General features: G+C 34.2%; 1 protein-coding gene across 1 annotated transcript; it reads left to right on the top strand.

The window, feature by feature from the left end:
* The first annotated feature begins 11,431 nt into the window (after positions 1-11,431).
* Positions 11,432-14,865, top strand: LOC142543064 (calcium-dependent protein kinase 2-like). Its single transcript, XM_075650064.1, has 8 exons — positions 11,432-12,340; positions 12,879-13,022; positions 13,124-13,276; positions 13,405-13,520; positions 13,733-13,900; positions 13,983-14,110; positions 14,196-14,295; positions 14,614-14,865. The coding sequence occupies exons 1-8, from the start codon at positions 11,659-11,661 to the stop codon at positions 14,716-14,718; spliced, it is 1,596 nt and encodes a 531-aa protein (XP_075506179.1). The 5' UTR covers positions 11,432-11,658; the 3' UTR covers positions 14,719-14,865.
* The last annotated feature ends 531 nt before the right edge of the window (positions 14,866-15,396 follow it).

The raw sequence follows: 15,396 nt of genomic DNA, 5'->3' as shown, positions 1-15,396 counted from the left end.
CCATAGGAGGTAATAAATTGAAGTTAGCATGATTTCTAAATAAGGAAGGAGAGTGAAACTGCTTGTTTTGTGAAGAAGTTCACTAAAACTGGCAGCTGCCATATATGGTAAGTTTTAAATTTGGTAAATGAAAATTTTGATTTTAGAAATTTTTGGATTTTCATTATATGAACAAGACTTGTATCCTTGATACATCGGCGCTCTCGGTTCGTCGATCAGGGTTATAATGAGTTCGGAATCATTTGTTTAGTGAATTTTGAATTTATTAATTAAATTTTGGTGTTAGTAGTGGTGACTACTAACATGTAAAAATTCTCATAAATATTTTAGAGGAGTCTAAAATTAAATTAACTAAGGAGTTAGTTTATAAATTAAATAATAGTTATTTAATGTAATGAACATATGCATGTATATATTTTATATAGTGATGTAAAGTATGTGTAAATGATATTATTATATCATGTATTATTAAAAGTTAATAAATAAATTATATATTAATTATATGAGAGTTTAAATATAATGAAATTATTAGAGTATTTATGAGAGAGGGACTCCTAATAGAATTATGAGCCAACCTCTATACATACTGTTAGGATCGGGAAATAGTTTAGAGGGGGAGAGTGAATGAACTCTTTCAAATTTTTGCTTTTAAAACTTTGATCTCAACTGTTTTTGAGGCTGTTGAAAATTCTTCTCAAACGGTCGGAAATGTGAACTATTATTAATTGCGGAAAACGGTTCACAATTTTCAGTGACAGTTTAAGAACGTTGACAAGCTTAACAACAAAATGGAGCTGGAAAAATATGTGCTTGAGAGAAATAAACGACACAAGGTTTTTATGGATGTTCAGAGATTGAATACTCCTACGTCACCCCTTCTTCCTCTTCAGGAAGGATTCCACTAAAAGACTTTAGCTTTACAAACTTTTTGCAACAGCCCACTCCAATCAAAACTTATCACACTGCCTATTTTGGAACTCTTAGTGATCACTTTACACGTCTGGATTTTAAGAACACTTTGTTCACCAGACACCACAACTTAACCAATTAACCAAAAGGTTACTGATATGAATAATCTGATTTAAGTAGCACTAAAATGATCCTTGAATGATCGAATATACTTCTGTTCAATGCGTGCTAATTGAGTGATGAATCAAGTAAGCTTTGATTGCGCTCTGAATCTTTAAAGTGTGCAAGCAGATGATAGTTTTACAGCTGTGAAATGGAGTGGTCTTTCTCTCTTGCTACTCTCTGTTAATATAGCCGATTGTTCCAACGGTCGGGAAGGACAAACAACGTTAACCTGAGCCCCTTAACAGATGTGTCACTGTTATCTTTAAGAGCATTAATTGTTCTTTAATCGATGCATTTAATGTTTTTTTTGCTCAACATAGTTCTAAATCACATCTCTTGAGGAGTTTCCTTTTATGGTAACTGTTTCCAGTATCAGAACTTTGTAGTCTATATTTGATCTCCTTTTTCTGGGATTTTGAAATAAATGCAGATCATTCTTGGGACTGGTGTAGAGATAAGTTGATTTTTGAGGCGGTGTAATTCCTTGAATGTCTAGAACCGGTCAAAGAATATCTTTCAATAATTGAGCAATAAATAGCTCTCTTTAATGATCCGATTTTGAGAAAGATCATTTAAGTCCACACTTCTTTTTATCCAAACGGTTGAATTTGTAGACGGTCTGAAATTCAAGCGGTTAGTCTTCTTGTGCCTCTTGTGCTTTAGCCGGTTGAAATATATACCAGTTACTGATCTGCGCGATTGAACTGATACATATTACATATACGAAAAACTAGCTGTTTCCTGAAACAGTGAAGTGCTGTCTTGATTTTGTCATACACCTTGGGTAATAGTGATTTCTTAACACATACACCACTAGGACTCATTATTGAATACCATAATTTTTCACAAAATTCTTTCCCCAATTGCAAAAAAAACCCACGGCCACCTCTTGAAAGATTGGAAGAAATTTTGCAACAAAAAGCAAATTAGATTTGCTTAATTATTGATTAAGAATCAATAATATTTTTAATGATTGATTAAGAATCAATTAAGAAAAATTCCATGGTTATGAATCATGGAACTCACGGCCACCTAACAAATTGTTTGTGAATGTGAAAGTTTCGGCCACTTCTCTTCTTCTACCGCCATGCCGTTTCGTTTCCGGATTTTGGAAACTCGGAGGCTATAATCACAATGCACAAATCGTTTTTGCGATTTCTAGTGCAATCCAAGCGAGGAACATAACTTTCAATCGTGGACCTAATTAGGCGATCAAATATGAAGAGCAGTTCGTATGGAATTATAAAAAGGGCAATATCTGTCTCGCACCGGAATAGTTTGGAGTCCAGCGTTAAGAACGTAAAAATATAATTCTAAACCCCTCTATGAATGTTTCTAAACACACGACACCCAAGAACAATAATTTTAAACTTTCGCGTGGTGCGAGAAAACGATGTCCCAACAGAACACAACAAGTTCTGTTGAAGAATTTGGATCTACAAAAGTTGACTCTTATGACGGTGCCTAAATCAAAGGAAGAGATCCCAAAACTTCTGAAGTAATGGCATGATGAGCAAAAGGCACAACATCCATCTGGACTTCCAAAGCTTTGAGTGCTAGATAAGGATAAAGAGAGGGAACTTCCAGCTCAACTAGTACATCCAAATTTCGGATATTTTATTTTTAACCTCGGTCAACTCTTATTTTTTTTTAAAAAAATGACCTTTATTTGACCAATTTCCCCATTTTTCAATGATAGGATCATAGAAGCCCTGAATTCCGGAGGAGTAGAAAGAGCTTAAAAAAATAATGAAATTCAGAAAGGGATTTAACCATATCATCCATTGTGGTTAATGAAACCTCAGGAACATAATACTCTCGACTGGCTGGATTCATCGGAGAAGGAGGAGCAACAACAATAACTTGAGCAGTAGAAGTGGTACTATAACTGATATGAACTCCATACATGATTCTGGAGATGGGAAAAGACTGGAATGGGAGTCGGAATGGTTGGCTCGTTGAAATACTTGATTTTCTTGGGTTTGGGAGGAAGAAACAAACATGTGTTAAAGGGACAACTTATTGTAAGTCAGAGTTGTTGGATTCAGACTCAGAAGAATATAACACAAGCTTTCTATTTGGTTGTCCTCGACTAGAAGCGCGAGTATACCACACGTCATTATCTTCTTTTGGAACTCAACATTCTGAGCTTCAACAGCCTCAATCCATAATTGAAGTCTGACAGCTGCAAGATTAGATGCAGATATAGCTTTCTTGGAAATAAACACCTCAACAGACTTGGTGTTCAACAACTTCAAAGAATGTAGAGGACTAGCTTCTCCTAGCTGCAAAGATCCTCTCTCAAGGACCCAGCTGATGAGTTATGAAAACTCGGAGATTTCTTCTCAGACGTGATCATGGCAGTAAGAATCTTGTAGAGAATGTTGGACCAGTTGATTTTGATCCCTGGGGTAATAGTGTAGTGCCCAAATCGATACACGTAAAACCCATGCATTTATTTAATTGTTAAATTATTTATTTAAGTTCAAAATAATTTTTAGTGATTCATGATTTATGAAATTGCATTATTTTAAACTATTTATGTGATGCACGAGGAAAAAAGACCGACGATGATTTTGGTGATTTTAAAATGTGGTATATTTTATTTTAAGTCAGGATTGAGACATTTTAAATGATTTATTAAGTTTTTAGCATTTTAAATCCTAATTTATTTATTAGGTGATTTTTTTTTAGATTTTTGAAACTTTTAAAATTGATCACTTGTGTATTTTTATTTTTATTGGAGGGGTTTAGTAAATTTGGTATTTGATTAATTAGCATGTTAATTTTGTTATTAAGCAATTTTTTCCCCTAAAATTTAATCTAAACTCACGCATACGCACACACATGCACGTTAACACACACACACACATTTCATTCCATCTCATTCCATCACATTTCAGGATTTTTGAGAACAAAAAAACCTAGGGTTCTGCCCCCTCCCTCTCCAATTTTCCAGCAATCCTTCGTTGATTTTTTTCATAGAAAGCGAGCCATGGTTTGTCCCAGATCAACCCTCGCATCATTCCCGCTTCGGTATCGTCGTTTCGGTAACTTTAAATATCAAAAGGCATGTATAATATTTTGTTTCTACATCGATCTTGTTATATTATATGTTCTTATGTTTATTATGTGTAAAAATTTATGTATGTTGTGCAAAGTTTGAGCAAAAATGGTTAGGATCGCTTTTGAAAGGATTTTTGGATCTCAAAACTCGAAATTTGCTGTCATTTTAAATACTGCAACTTTTCGGTCGATTTTATGGAAACACTTTCAACATATAAAACGTATTACTTTTTGATACCTTCGATTGATTGTAAATTCGTAATTTTTGAAAAAGAAACGAGTGAGTTATGATCATTTTCGTAGGACTACTCAAACTGCAATTTTCTGAAAATATGTTCTTGATGAATTCTTGAAGTTTATTTGTTGCAGGCTTCGTTGGGACCATTGGGTATCGTTGCTGTGTTTAATTATTGTGAGTATGATGTTGGGATGATTTTTGGTGCTTTTTTTTTTGTGTCGATAGGCACTTGGTTGCATTAGAAGTCGTAGAAAACATTTTGGTGTCAAAATGTCGTGTTCACGATTTGAGTTGCGTTGTATGATTTGCATCGTTTTTTTGAGTCGTCATGGGAGTTTGAATCATTGCCATAGCATCCTAGGATGGGTCTCGAGGTGTTGGTTCATGGTCCGTATGATTGAGTTAGGAGGATTAAGCCGCATGTGTAGTGATTTCCGTTGGTTTACAATTCCAGAGTCTACACGGACCCAGAGCCGGACCCTGACACGGGGTCGTGCCCTTGTTTCTTTCGAAGTGTGAATTTCCAGCGTCTATCCGAACCCGGACCCAGACCCTTACACGGGGTCCGTGTCTTCCATTTTTAAATAAAAAATTAAATTAAAAATATGTATATATATAGGGATTGTTTTGGGGTTTGGTGTCATAATTTAGTACGATGATTAAACCGAGGTCGAGTCCCGAGAGATTTAGAACATCATAAGGAAATTTCTCATTTTTGGGTGTGAGCATGACTAAAACGTCTAAGTTATGAAAGATAAGTGTTTGAACTCATGTTAGTATGTTCAGCAGTGGCCCCAAGCGAGACCCAACGCATCCCTCAACACTATGAAAGTATGTTCGACGTGCAAAAGGAAATATATTATATTTTTTTTTAGGTATGTTAAATGTCTTGTGACTAATTATGAATGGATTTGGAAGTCGGTGAACGTGGCCGAGGGCCTCTCTACCCCGGTAAATCATGACCGTGTTTTGATCAGGATTGAAAAGCGGTAAAGTATGACCGGAGATCTCATGTATGTAGTAGTGGATTTTTCCTGCCAGCCCAGTACTGTGGTTTAGTCTGATCAGGCGCATTTATGTATGTGTCACTTGCTTTGAAACATATCTCTACACAAAATGATGAGTTCAAGTATGTATGATGCAAGTATTTATATGAAAAGTTGTACTGATGATGGCACGTCTATGTTTATGTAATTACGTTCAAGTTTCAACTATGTACGCTCTACTTGCACTACAACAAAAACGGCATACGACAACGGATTAATCCGTTGTCGTAGCCTTTTTAAAACTGTTGTAACTGAGGGTGTTGTTGAAATTCCGTTCAATGACAATGGTTTTTATCCGTTGTGGTAGGTATAATTTGCGACGGTTTTTGGAAAATCGTCGCTAAGGTTTTGAATAAAACCGTCGCTAATTAGCGATGGATTATTAAATCGTCGCTAAAATTAGCGATAGTTAGTAATCAAGACCGTCGCTAATTTTAGCGACGAAATGTAATCAAGATTTCCGTGGCTAATTTGTTTCGAAAAATAAAAAAAAATACTTTTAATAATTTAATAAATCTAAAAGAAACTAACAATCGAAACTAAAATCGTGTAAGAGAGAAAAATTTTAAGTTTTGTGAAGTAGTAAAATCGTGTAAGAGAAAAATTTTTTAAGTGTTATGAAGTGGTGAGAAAAATTTTAAGTGTTGTGTGAAGTGATAAAATTGTGTAAGAGAGAAAAATTTTAAGTGTTGTGAAGTGTTGTGGAGGAAAATGGACCGAAAATAGTGTTATTTATAGAAAGTTTGCGACGGTTTTTGAACCGTCGCTACTGAAAAACCGTCGCATGTTTTAATTTTTCGACAGTTTGGCTCTACACCGTCGCTAAAATTAGCGACGATTTCGACAAAACCCGTCGCTAAATTTAGCGAATTTAGCGATGGTTTGTCGAAATCGTCGCTAATTTTAAACATGCGACGGTTTTATAGAACCGTTGTCATTGACCCTAAAAACCGTTGTCTTTGATCCCCAAAAAACAACGGTTTTTGCTAAAACCGTTGTTAAAAACATACAACAATGATTTTTCACAAAAATCGTTGTCGTATGTGCGTTGTTGTATGCAGAATTTCTTGTAGTGTTTTATATATGCATGTGATTTTATTACGTATTACTTGTTATATCTAGTTTATACATCTTGAGTCTTTAGACTCACTAGAATTGATCGATGCAGGTGAGGATGACCTTGAGGAGACGAGGGGTGGGGACCAGTGAGCCGGCTTTGACTGCACGGGAGGCTAAACCCGAGGACCGCCCATGTTTTAAGATTTTTATGCATGTTTCAAATAATCTGGATTTTGAGGGGATTGTTTACGATGTTTATCGATTAGAAAATTTATTTGTCATCTTTTGTCGCAAATATTTTGGATGAACAGTAAATTTTTATCGAAATTGAATGATGATTACTCATCTAAGAATTTTTTTTTTCGCAAATTTTAAAATATTTTAAATGTACGGTATGTTACAAATAGCCACCACGACCTCAAATTTCTCGACAGTGACTGCATCAAAAGATCCAACCTTGGCAGGCAATGACTTTTCCACAATATCAGCGAGCAGTCAGTAAGCCAATTTCATCTCTTTATTATTGAACGAGGATTTTAAAGGTGCTTCGGAGATATAGAACCGACTCTTCATCTATTGAAGATTTCCAGCTGGACGATTTGAGATAGTGTCAAGACCGCTTGTGGCAAGATCAAAGGTGTCAACGGATATTTTCATGTCAAATTGAAGAACCGGCCGCCAATAGTTTGCAGAATGGCACCATTTTCAATAGAGGCAGTAGCAAAGAACTCTTTGATGGCATTCTCATAGACCAAGGAACTCTTTGATGGCATTCTCATAGACCAAGGAACTGTCGTAGACTAGACATCTCAAGGGTTTGAAACATTCGAACCATGGCTTGATCCTCTAGCTTTAGAACTGATTCGAAAATGACTGCCACCACTAGAATACTTTGAACTTCAAAGTTTAGTTGAGTGAGTCTTTACACAAAGACATTAAAGATTATGTTTGTAGTCTTGTCATAAGAAACGTTAAATATTATGCGGATTGTGAGTTTGCAGCCTACAATCAAGAGTGTGCTAGGAGTTTCAATTAAGCAAGAAATAATTTATTTATTGCATTTACTTACCATTTCACTTTTTTTAAAGATGCATTGTTGAAGCATTTTTTGTATTCTTCAAATACCAAAATATTATATACCAAGTGTTTGATAAAATGATACAACCAAAATATTTTTACTCATTCAACTTGCATATTTTTTAAATAATGTACAAAATATTTAATCGATTTCTGTGAAGGATTATTTTGAGTGTCTTCCGCTTGGTTTGAAAATCAAACTCGATTTAATTCTTCAGTGTTTAATATTTCAAGAACTGAGCTATTGTAGTTCAACGATGATCCCTCTAATCGATCCTAACAAGTGGTATCAGAGCGGGTTGTTCTTGAAAGAACATTGAAACTGATTTTGATGTTTAAAATTCGAAAATTTGAGATTTATTAAACATATATATGCAAAACTAAATTTTTGTGCAGCTTGCAGCGACATTGGGAAACATATATAACATATCTCCTTGCTCGAGTGTCCAAATGACGAACCGCTTTTTGTGTTGCAAACTAGACTCGTAGAATATTGCAGCGGTATAAAATTTGCAGCCTATTTATAGCCGAGAAAGAGCAGTTTATTCGTTGAAAGAAGAGCATATATGTTGCGACAGAAATGGGCTATGGAGAAAATTGTTTAGTCACTCTTCTAGTTTTATAAATTTCAAACTTTCAAAAATATAGGGATATAACTCATTATAAGTTTAATGGAGAGATTATTTTTAGGGGGAGAACAGTTTTGTGCTTAAAATGTTTTGAAAATATGAATTTTTGATTACACAAAAAGGGGGAGAAATATGTTAGTTGAATCAATTGTTTATCCAAGTTTTGTGATCATCAAAATCAAGATTGTGAACATGAAATGTTCCAACATTAATATCTCTTTTCATGCATTACATATTTAGGATTTTGAGTGATGATTAATTTTGACGAGCAGATCCACGTAATTTTTTAGTTATACAATGTAATAAAATAATCATGCCTATAACATATACATTTGTTATAAATAAATTTCTTATTCAAATTTTCATATTTTTTTGAATTTTATTATCTTTTAAAATCAAAATCAAAATTATATATGTATTACATGATAACTTTTATGGATATTTATTATCTCAGTTGAAGGAAAAAATAGATGCGAATATATAAATTTTTTACCATCAAATAATTTTCATATGCATTAGTTAATGTATTTTTTAAAAGAAATATATAATTTATATTTTTCATTAAACCTTCAGACGCAAATCATTGTTATGTTTTTTTGTGCATTTGTGTGTGCTTAGTTTCTTACATACAATGTACATTGGACATTTCATATTATTTGTTTTCTATTATTTATTTTTTAATATCAAAGATGTCGTAATATTAAATATTTGAAATAATTTTATTTTTAAATTCTAGAGTTGTTGCATAGTAAATTTATATGTAATATTTATATAACTTACTTGACTATGAAATTTTTTATTTTCTTATTAATGATTTTTTTATTTTCTTAAAATTTCCTAAATAAATTTAAAATATATACAGAAATTGAATATTATAAATCAGAAGATCTCATACTACCAAATTTTGATTATGAATTTATAATTTGCTTAATACATATATATATATGTTTCTAAGAGATTCATATTTTATGAGATTATTAATATATTAACATTCACAGTTTTTTATATAACCTAAATAATTTATTAACCTTTTTGCTTTCAATTATTTATTAAAAAACATAAAATACGTTAGTATTAAACTCCATATTATCATATCATTATATATTTATCGTGTTATCCTACTATGGAATATATAATTAATTTTTTCATATATCTTCTTGTCATAGTATAATTTTATTACTTTATTAGAAATTGCAATAAAAATATGATTACAAATTACACTAAAATCAGAAAAAAAAATATTGTATATAGAAAATTAAAAAGATAAAACGTTTAAAGGTAGTATAAAGATGGATTACTTGAGAAAATTAATACAAGAATTGCATTTTATTCTTAGTAATATAAATTACTAAAATAAAAGTATATTGTAGCGATAATGCATTTGTTAGAATTTTACATATACATCCTTATTGAGTTTTTGATTTGTATTGTTAATTTTAATTTTTTTAACAATTGAAAAACAATGTTCATGATCCATATTTTTATAGGTTTATAGATTACAAATTGTCTTATCAGCTTGACTTTATTTTATCTAAATTTATACATTAATTTAAATTTATTAAACTAAGAATATTTATAAAGTAATAAAACATAGCATCCGGAAAAGAATTAATAAAATATCATCAGTTGCTTGCTGATCTTTTGAAATGTATTCAAGCCGGATGTCTTACTTCAACACATGATCTCAAAATAAAATGATGTCTGATATCAGTATAATTAGTGCCTGAGAGTATAGAACTAGATTGTATGTGTTTACATGAAGAAATTAGTATTTTTCATTGATCAAATTCAAAAGAAGAGTACGTACAAAAATATATATAAAGCCCTACATCTAATATGACAAGATACCAATCTATCCAATTTATCCATTCCTAAGAAATTCAAAAAAAAAAAAAGATAAAGGATAACATATTATCTAACTACTTGATCATAATAGCATAATCTTCAATATCTAACTACTTTTTTTTTAAATCTAAATGTATCATTTATGACCCTTTTGCTTATACAAAAGGAAATCATCATTGAATTTTTAATTAAATGGTATCCTGCCATTTGTTGATATTTGCAGTCGGATTCCATGTATTGATTGTTACAAGTTTTTGCTTATTGTTCTATTAAAACTTTAACGCAGTGCCATCATGGTATGCGGTCATTACAAATGGTTGCGGGCACAGGTGAATTTTTTGAATTTCTACCGAAAAAAGCATGTTGTGAAGCAAATCGGTTTGTATCGTGGAAAAAGTTTTCCTATATGATAGATATATATAACTCCTTGAAGGATTAACTTTTGATGTTGTTTCTTGATATTTGGTAGTGCATGTACTGACCATAATAGCATCCATCAATGCACGATGGCTAAGTTCTTCTGTACCCCATTACTTTGGATTTCAGGGATTCAGAAGAATATTCAATGTCTCCGGAGGTATTCATGAATATGCTGTGAAGCCAATCCGTCGGTTCCAACCTACTAATTTTGCATCGCGACTAGTTATATTTTCCTTTTTCTCGTTTCCCTTGTGTTGTATCGTCCCCGGCCCTTGGAAGAATCATCCCATTGTTTTGTAGAACATAGAGGTTTTTGGTTAAGTAAAGTTGAGAAACTTATTGCTCTAAGGTCTATGTTCGGAGGTCAAAATGGAAGTCGAGGCACTGTGCAAGAATTGCCAGAATATCTCAATGGCTTTGCTCAAGAATTGTGATAATACTATCGAATAAGATAATAGAAATGCGACTAATTCAGAATGGATTCCACTAACGTCATCTACAGTTGTTCCATTAATGTAGGTATTGTGTGTCTCGAGATAGATATACTAGTACTATCATTCTATATGAAGAACATGTTCGTACTTGGAAAATTCTCCTGAATTGTTACGTGATAGCTTGATTGATTCAGCGATAGAGTTGTGATCTATTGACCAGGGATATATGTCATTGCTTCAAGTTACATGATATGGTTATTGACTCAAAACGATGATGCACATTTCCCCCACAAAATAGAAGTCCATTCTTAGTAAAAGGCAGCCTATGGTCACAGTATGTCAACCAGCCAACCCAAACAAACGCCTGAAATTTCTCCCCGCCGTTCTAGTCTGAGATAATTTATTTTTTCTTCATTCAAACGCATTTTGTCATAAAAAGAATTACCGAAATATCTTTCTTCATTCATTCATTCTCGTCTCCCTTCAATCTCTCACAACCCATAGTCCTTCTCTCTTCCAACTCTGCATGCATGCATGCACGCATGCCAGTTCTCTTTCTAAAACAATTTCATCTCTCTAACATACCCAAAAGAGGGCACCCCCGCACCCACCCACCCCCCCCAAAAAAAAAAAAATTCTCTTTTGCTCTTCATCCAGGCTTCGGCCACCATCCCACGGCCGTAGCCACTTCGTCTGCCACATTTCCCCCTCCTCTTCTAACCTCTCTTCCATATAAATAATTGAAATCAAATAACTAATTCATTAACAAAATGGGCAGCTGTTGCTCCCGGAGCGCCACCGAGGATGCTCCGTCGGATGAAGCAGGGAAGGTTGAGACCTCAGTCGCAGGGCCATCCACCCATAACCCTTCCACCACTCCTCCAAAAATGCCTCCACCAGCCTCCCCAAACCGTTCCCCCAAGCGTTCCAAGCCCACCCCAATAGGCCCTGTTCTTGGTCGGCCCATGGAAGACGTACGTGCCACCTACACCATAGGCAAAGAGCTTGGCCGTGGGCAATTTGGGGTAACCCATCTCTGTACCAATAAACATACAGGTGAACAGTTGGCCTGCAAGACAATAGCAAAAAGAAAGCTGGCTAATAAGGAAGACATTGAGGATGTAAGAAGGGAGGTACAAATCATGCACCATTTGACAGGACAACCCAACATTGTGGAGCTTAAGGGTGCATATGAGGATAAGCATTCGGTGCATTTGGTGATGGAATTATGCGCCGGAGGAGAGCTTTTTGATCGGATCATTGCTAAGGGGCATTACACGGAACGTGCTGCCGCATCATTGCTCAGAACCATCGTGCAGATTGTGCACACCTGCCATTCCATGGGGGTTATTCATAGGGATCTCAAGCCTGAGAATTTCTTGCTCTTGAATAAGGATGAGAATGCGCCGCTTAAGGCTACAGATTTTGGGCTTTCTGTATTCTACAAAGAGGGTAATAAATGGTTTTTGCAGAATTCATAATTTCTTGGTTCTGCATGCGTACAATCTGCAGCATGCATAGTATTCACAACTATTAAACATTACAAATTTTGCACAAGAATGATTAGACAAACAAAGGGTTATAACTTATACAAGAACTTAATAAAAAATGACATGTCAAAGGAAAAAGGAAGCACGATTAGGGCAACACGTTTGCAATGATTCAGGCATATTCATCTTTGATCATTTAAAATAACTCAAAGAAAGCAACAGGAAAGATAGTATATTCAAAGAAAATCGTGAGACACAGTAACTAAATCGACCATAGTATCAAGCATGGTTTAAGTAATCTTAGGGATGACCAAGAGTCTAACTTCAGGAAAGTACATTAATGGAGAAGAACTATGCATGTAAACGAGAGCTAAGGCTTGGATGGTGATTATGCTTATGCTTTATCTTACAAAAGATGTATGCCCTATAAATTGCTAATCTTCTAGTAGAAATACATCGAAAAAGGCATGAATATATCTCATTCTATTTAAAATTTTCAGGAGAACAATTCAAGGACATTGTGGGCAGTGCATATTACATTGCTCCGGAAGTGTTAAAGAGAAAATATGGGCCAGAGGCTGATATTTGGAGTGTTGGAGTCATGTTGTACATACTTCTATGTGGAGTTCCTCCTTTCTGGGCTGGTAATTTAAAATATTCATAATGTTGGTTTTCTTAAATAAAGCAGCTTTCAACTTTTTGATGAAGAGTACTTGAAGTTATAACGAGAATTTGGTTGGTACAGAATCTGAAAATGGAATTTTCAATGCCATTCTTCAAGGACATGTTGATTTCACAAGCGATCCTTGGCCATCCATTTCAAATGGTGCAAAGGATCTTGTGAGGAAGATGTTAAATTCGGACCCCAAGCAAAGGCTGACAGCATTCCAAGTGCTAAGTACGCATAGTTACATTGTTAAAGATACTTTGATCACTATACTACACCATCAAGTCTTGGACAAAATGATTCAACACCTTTTAAATTACAAAGTACATAATTACGGCATTTTGTTCTACTCTTTTTAGATCATCCATGGATCAAAGAGGATGGAGAGGCGCCTGATACACCACTTGATAATGCTGTTTTGAATAGGTTGAAACAATTTAGAGCCATGAATAAGTTCAAGAAAGTCGCACTTCGGGTAAATTATACTTCTCTTTACAAAACTTGTTACACAACAGCAGATTCAGGAAACTTAGTTGACAGGGGGCAACTTGAAGATTTTCCGGTTTAGGGGGACAACTGGTCGATCCTGTATTGGAATAATTCCTTACTTTTAGATCATTTCTGTTTAAACTGTAATCTTTTAGGGAAGATGGAACCTGACATGCAGCCAGATTCTTGGATGAACAGGTTATTGCTGGCTGTTTATCAGAGGAAGAAATCATGGGATTGAAACAAATGTTCAAGAGCATGGACACAGATAACAGTGGTACAATAACTCTTGAAGAGCTAAAGCAAGGACTGTCGAAGCAAGGAACTAAACTATCTGAATATGAAGTCAAACAGTTGATGGAGGCTGTAAGTATTTCAGAATTTTTGGACAGCTAACCATAAGTTTTATGTTGTCATTACACTGATGTTGTTTGCTAACGAAAATTAGGCTGATGCGGATGGGAATGGGACGATTGACTACGAAGAATTCATCACGGCAACAATGCATATGAATAGAATGGACAGAGAAGAACATCTTTACACAGCATTTCAGTATTTCGATAAAGATAATAGCGGGTACTTCTCATTTACGAAACGTTTTATTTGCATGTAAAATGATTGAACAGAGTTCTTAACCTTTGTAGAATTTTATCATGATCAGGTGCATTACGATAGAAGAACTAGAGCAAGCTCTAAGAGAATACGGAATGGGTGATGAAAAGGATATAAAGGAAATCATTTCTGAAGTTGATGCTGATAATGTAAGCACTTGTTCCTAATATGTAACTTGGTGAATCATCATCTTCATTTTCATTTTGATTTGAAAGCCATCGCATTTCAACATAACTGTTGCTAGCGACATTTAGTATATATCCAATAAATCTCACACATTAACAAGAGGCGAGCTCAGCGGCAAAGACAAACTGGCTACTGCCTCTCCACCAAAATGAGAACAAAAAAAAGAAAGCTTCAAATTTTATGCGTGATGACATCTTAAACAACCATTTTCAAATTCTTGTTTCATTTCCACGATGTGCCGTAGATAAGTTTTTTTTTTTTTTTTAAACATTTAAACGCAGGACGGAAATATTAACTATGAAGAGTTTGTGGCAATGATGAAGAAAGGTAATCCAGAAGCAGCAGCAAATCCCAAGAAGAGAAGAGACGGTGTCTTCGTATCATAGTATTACATCATTCCAAATGTATGGAGATATTGATGGAAAATCTCATTATATATTATTCAGTTTTCCTTATTTGTTCATTAAAGAGAAATGATTGGCTTACGTACAACTCTCAATACAAATTACCGGTACTGAAGCAAATAAGTTTAAGAGGGGGGAGGGATGTTTGAGGATCTCTAGATGAGGTCCGTAATTCGGATGATCAGAGAATTGTAACATTACTCCCCATTAGTAAGTATGTTTTTCATCTACTAGGGGCCCTCAAAGATGCATTGCAAATTGTGGTGTTGCGAAATGTGACAGAAGATGATTTTCTTTCCTTTCAAGAATATTGCTTGTTGGTCCTAAGTACCTATGATATTTGTGTAAGAAAATTGGCTCATATCAGAGGAAGAAAAAAAGTGTAGGAAACGGCGACGGTTATTACCTACAACCAGGGGCGGAGCCAGGATTCAAAATTACGTGGGGCTGGCTCCGTCCCATACTGTATTTAATAAAATAAATAATTAACTAAAAAATTTAAAATTAAAAATATGTAAACATTGATTTCATGAAAATATAGAACAATGATATTTAATATTTTATACCTTAAAAAACATGGAGAGCTAAAACACTACTGAAGTTGTGCTTTTCGATTCTTTTGAGAATAAAACTCATCAATTATTAAATCGTTATCAAAAT

The sequence above is a fragment of the Primulina tabacum genome, chromosome 4 (assembly GCF_025594145.1).
Source record: "Primulina tabacum isolate GXHZ01 chromosome 4, ASM2559414v2, whole genome shotgun sequence".
NCBI classification, from domain to species: Eukaryota; Viridiplantae; Streptophyta; class Magnoliopsida; order Lamiales; family Gesneriaceae; genus Primulina; species Primulina tabacum.
Note: the sequence above shows the minus strand (reverse complement) of the source record. Positions and strands in the feature narration are given on the sequence as shown.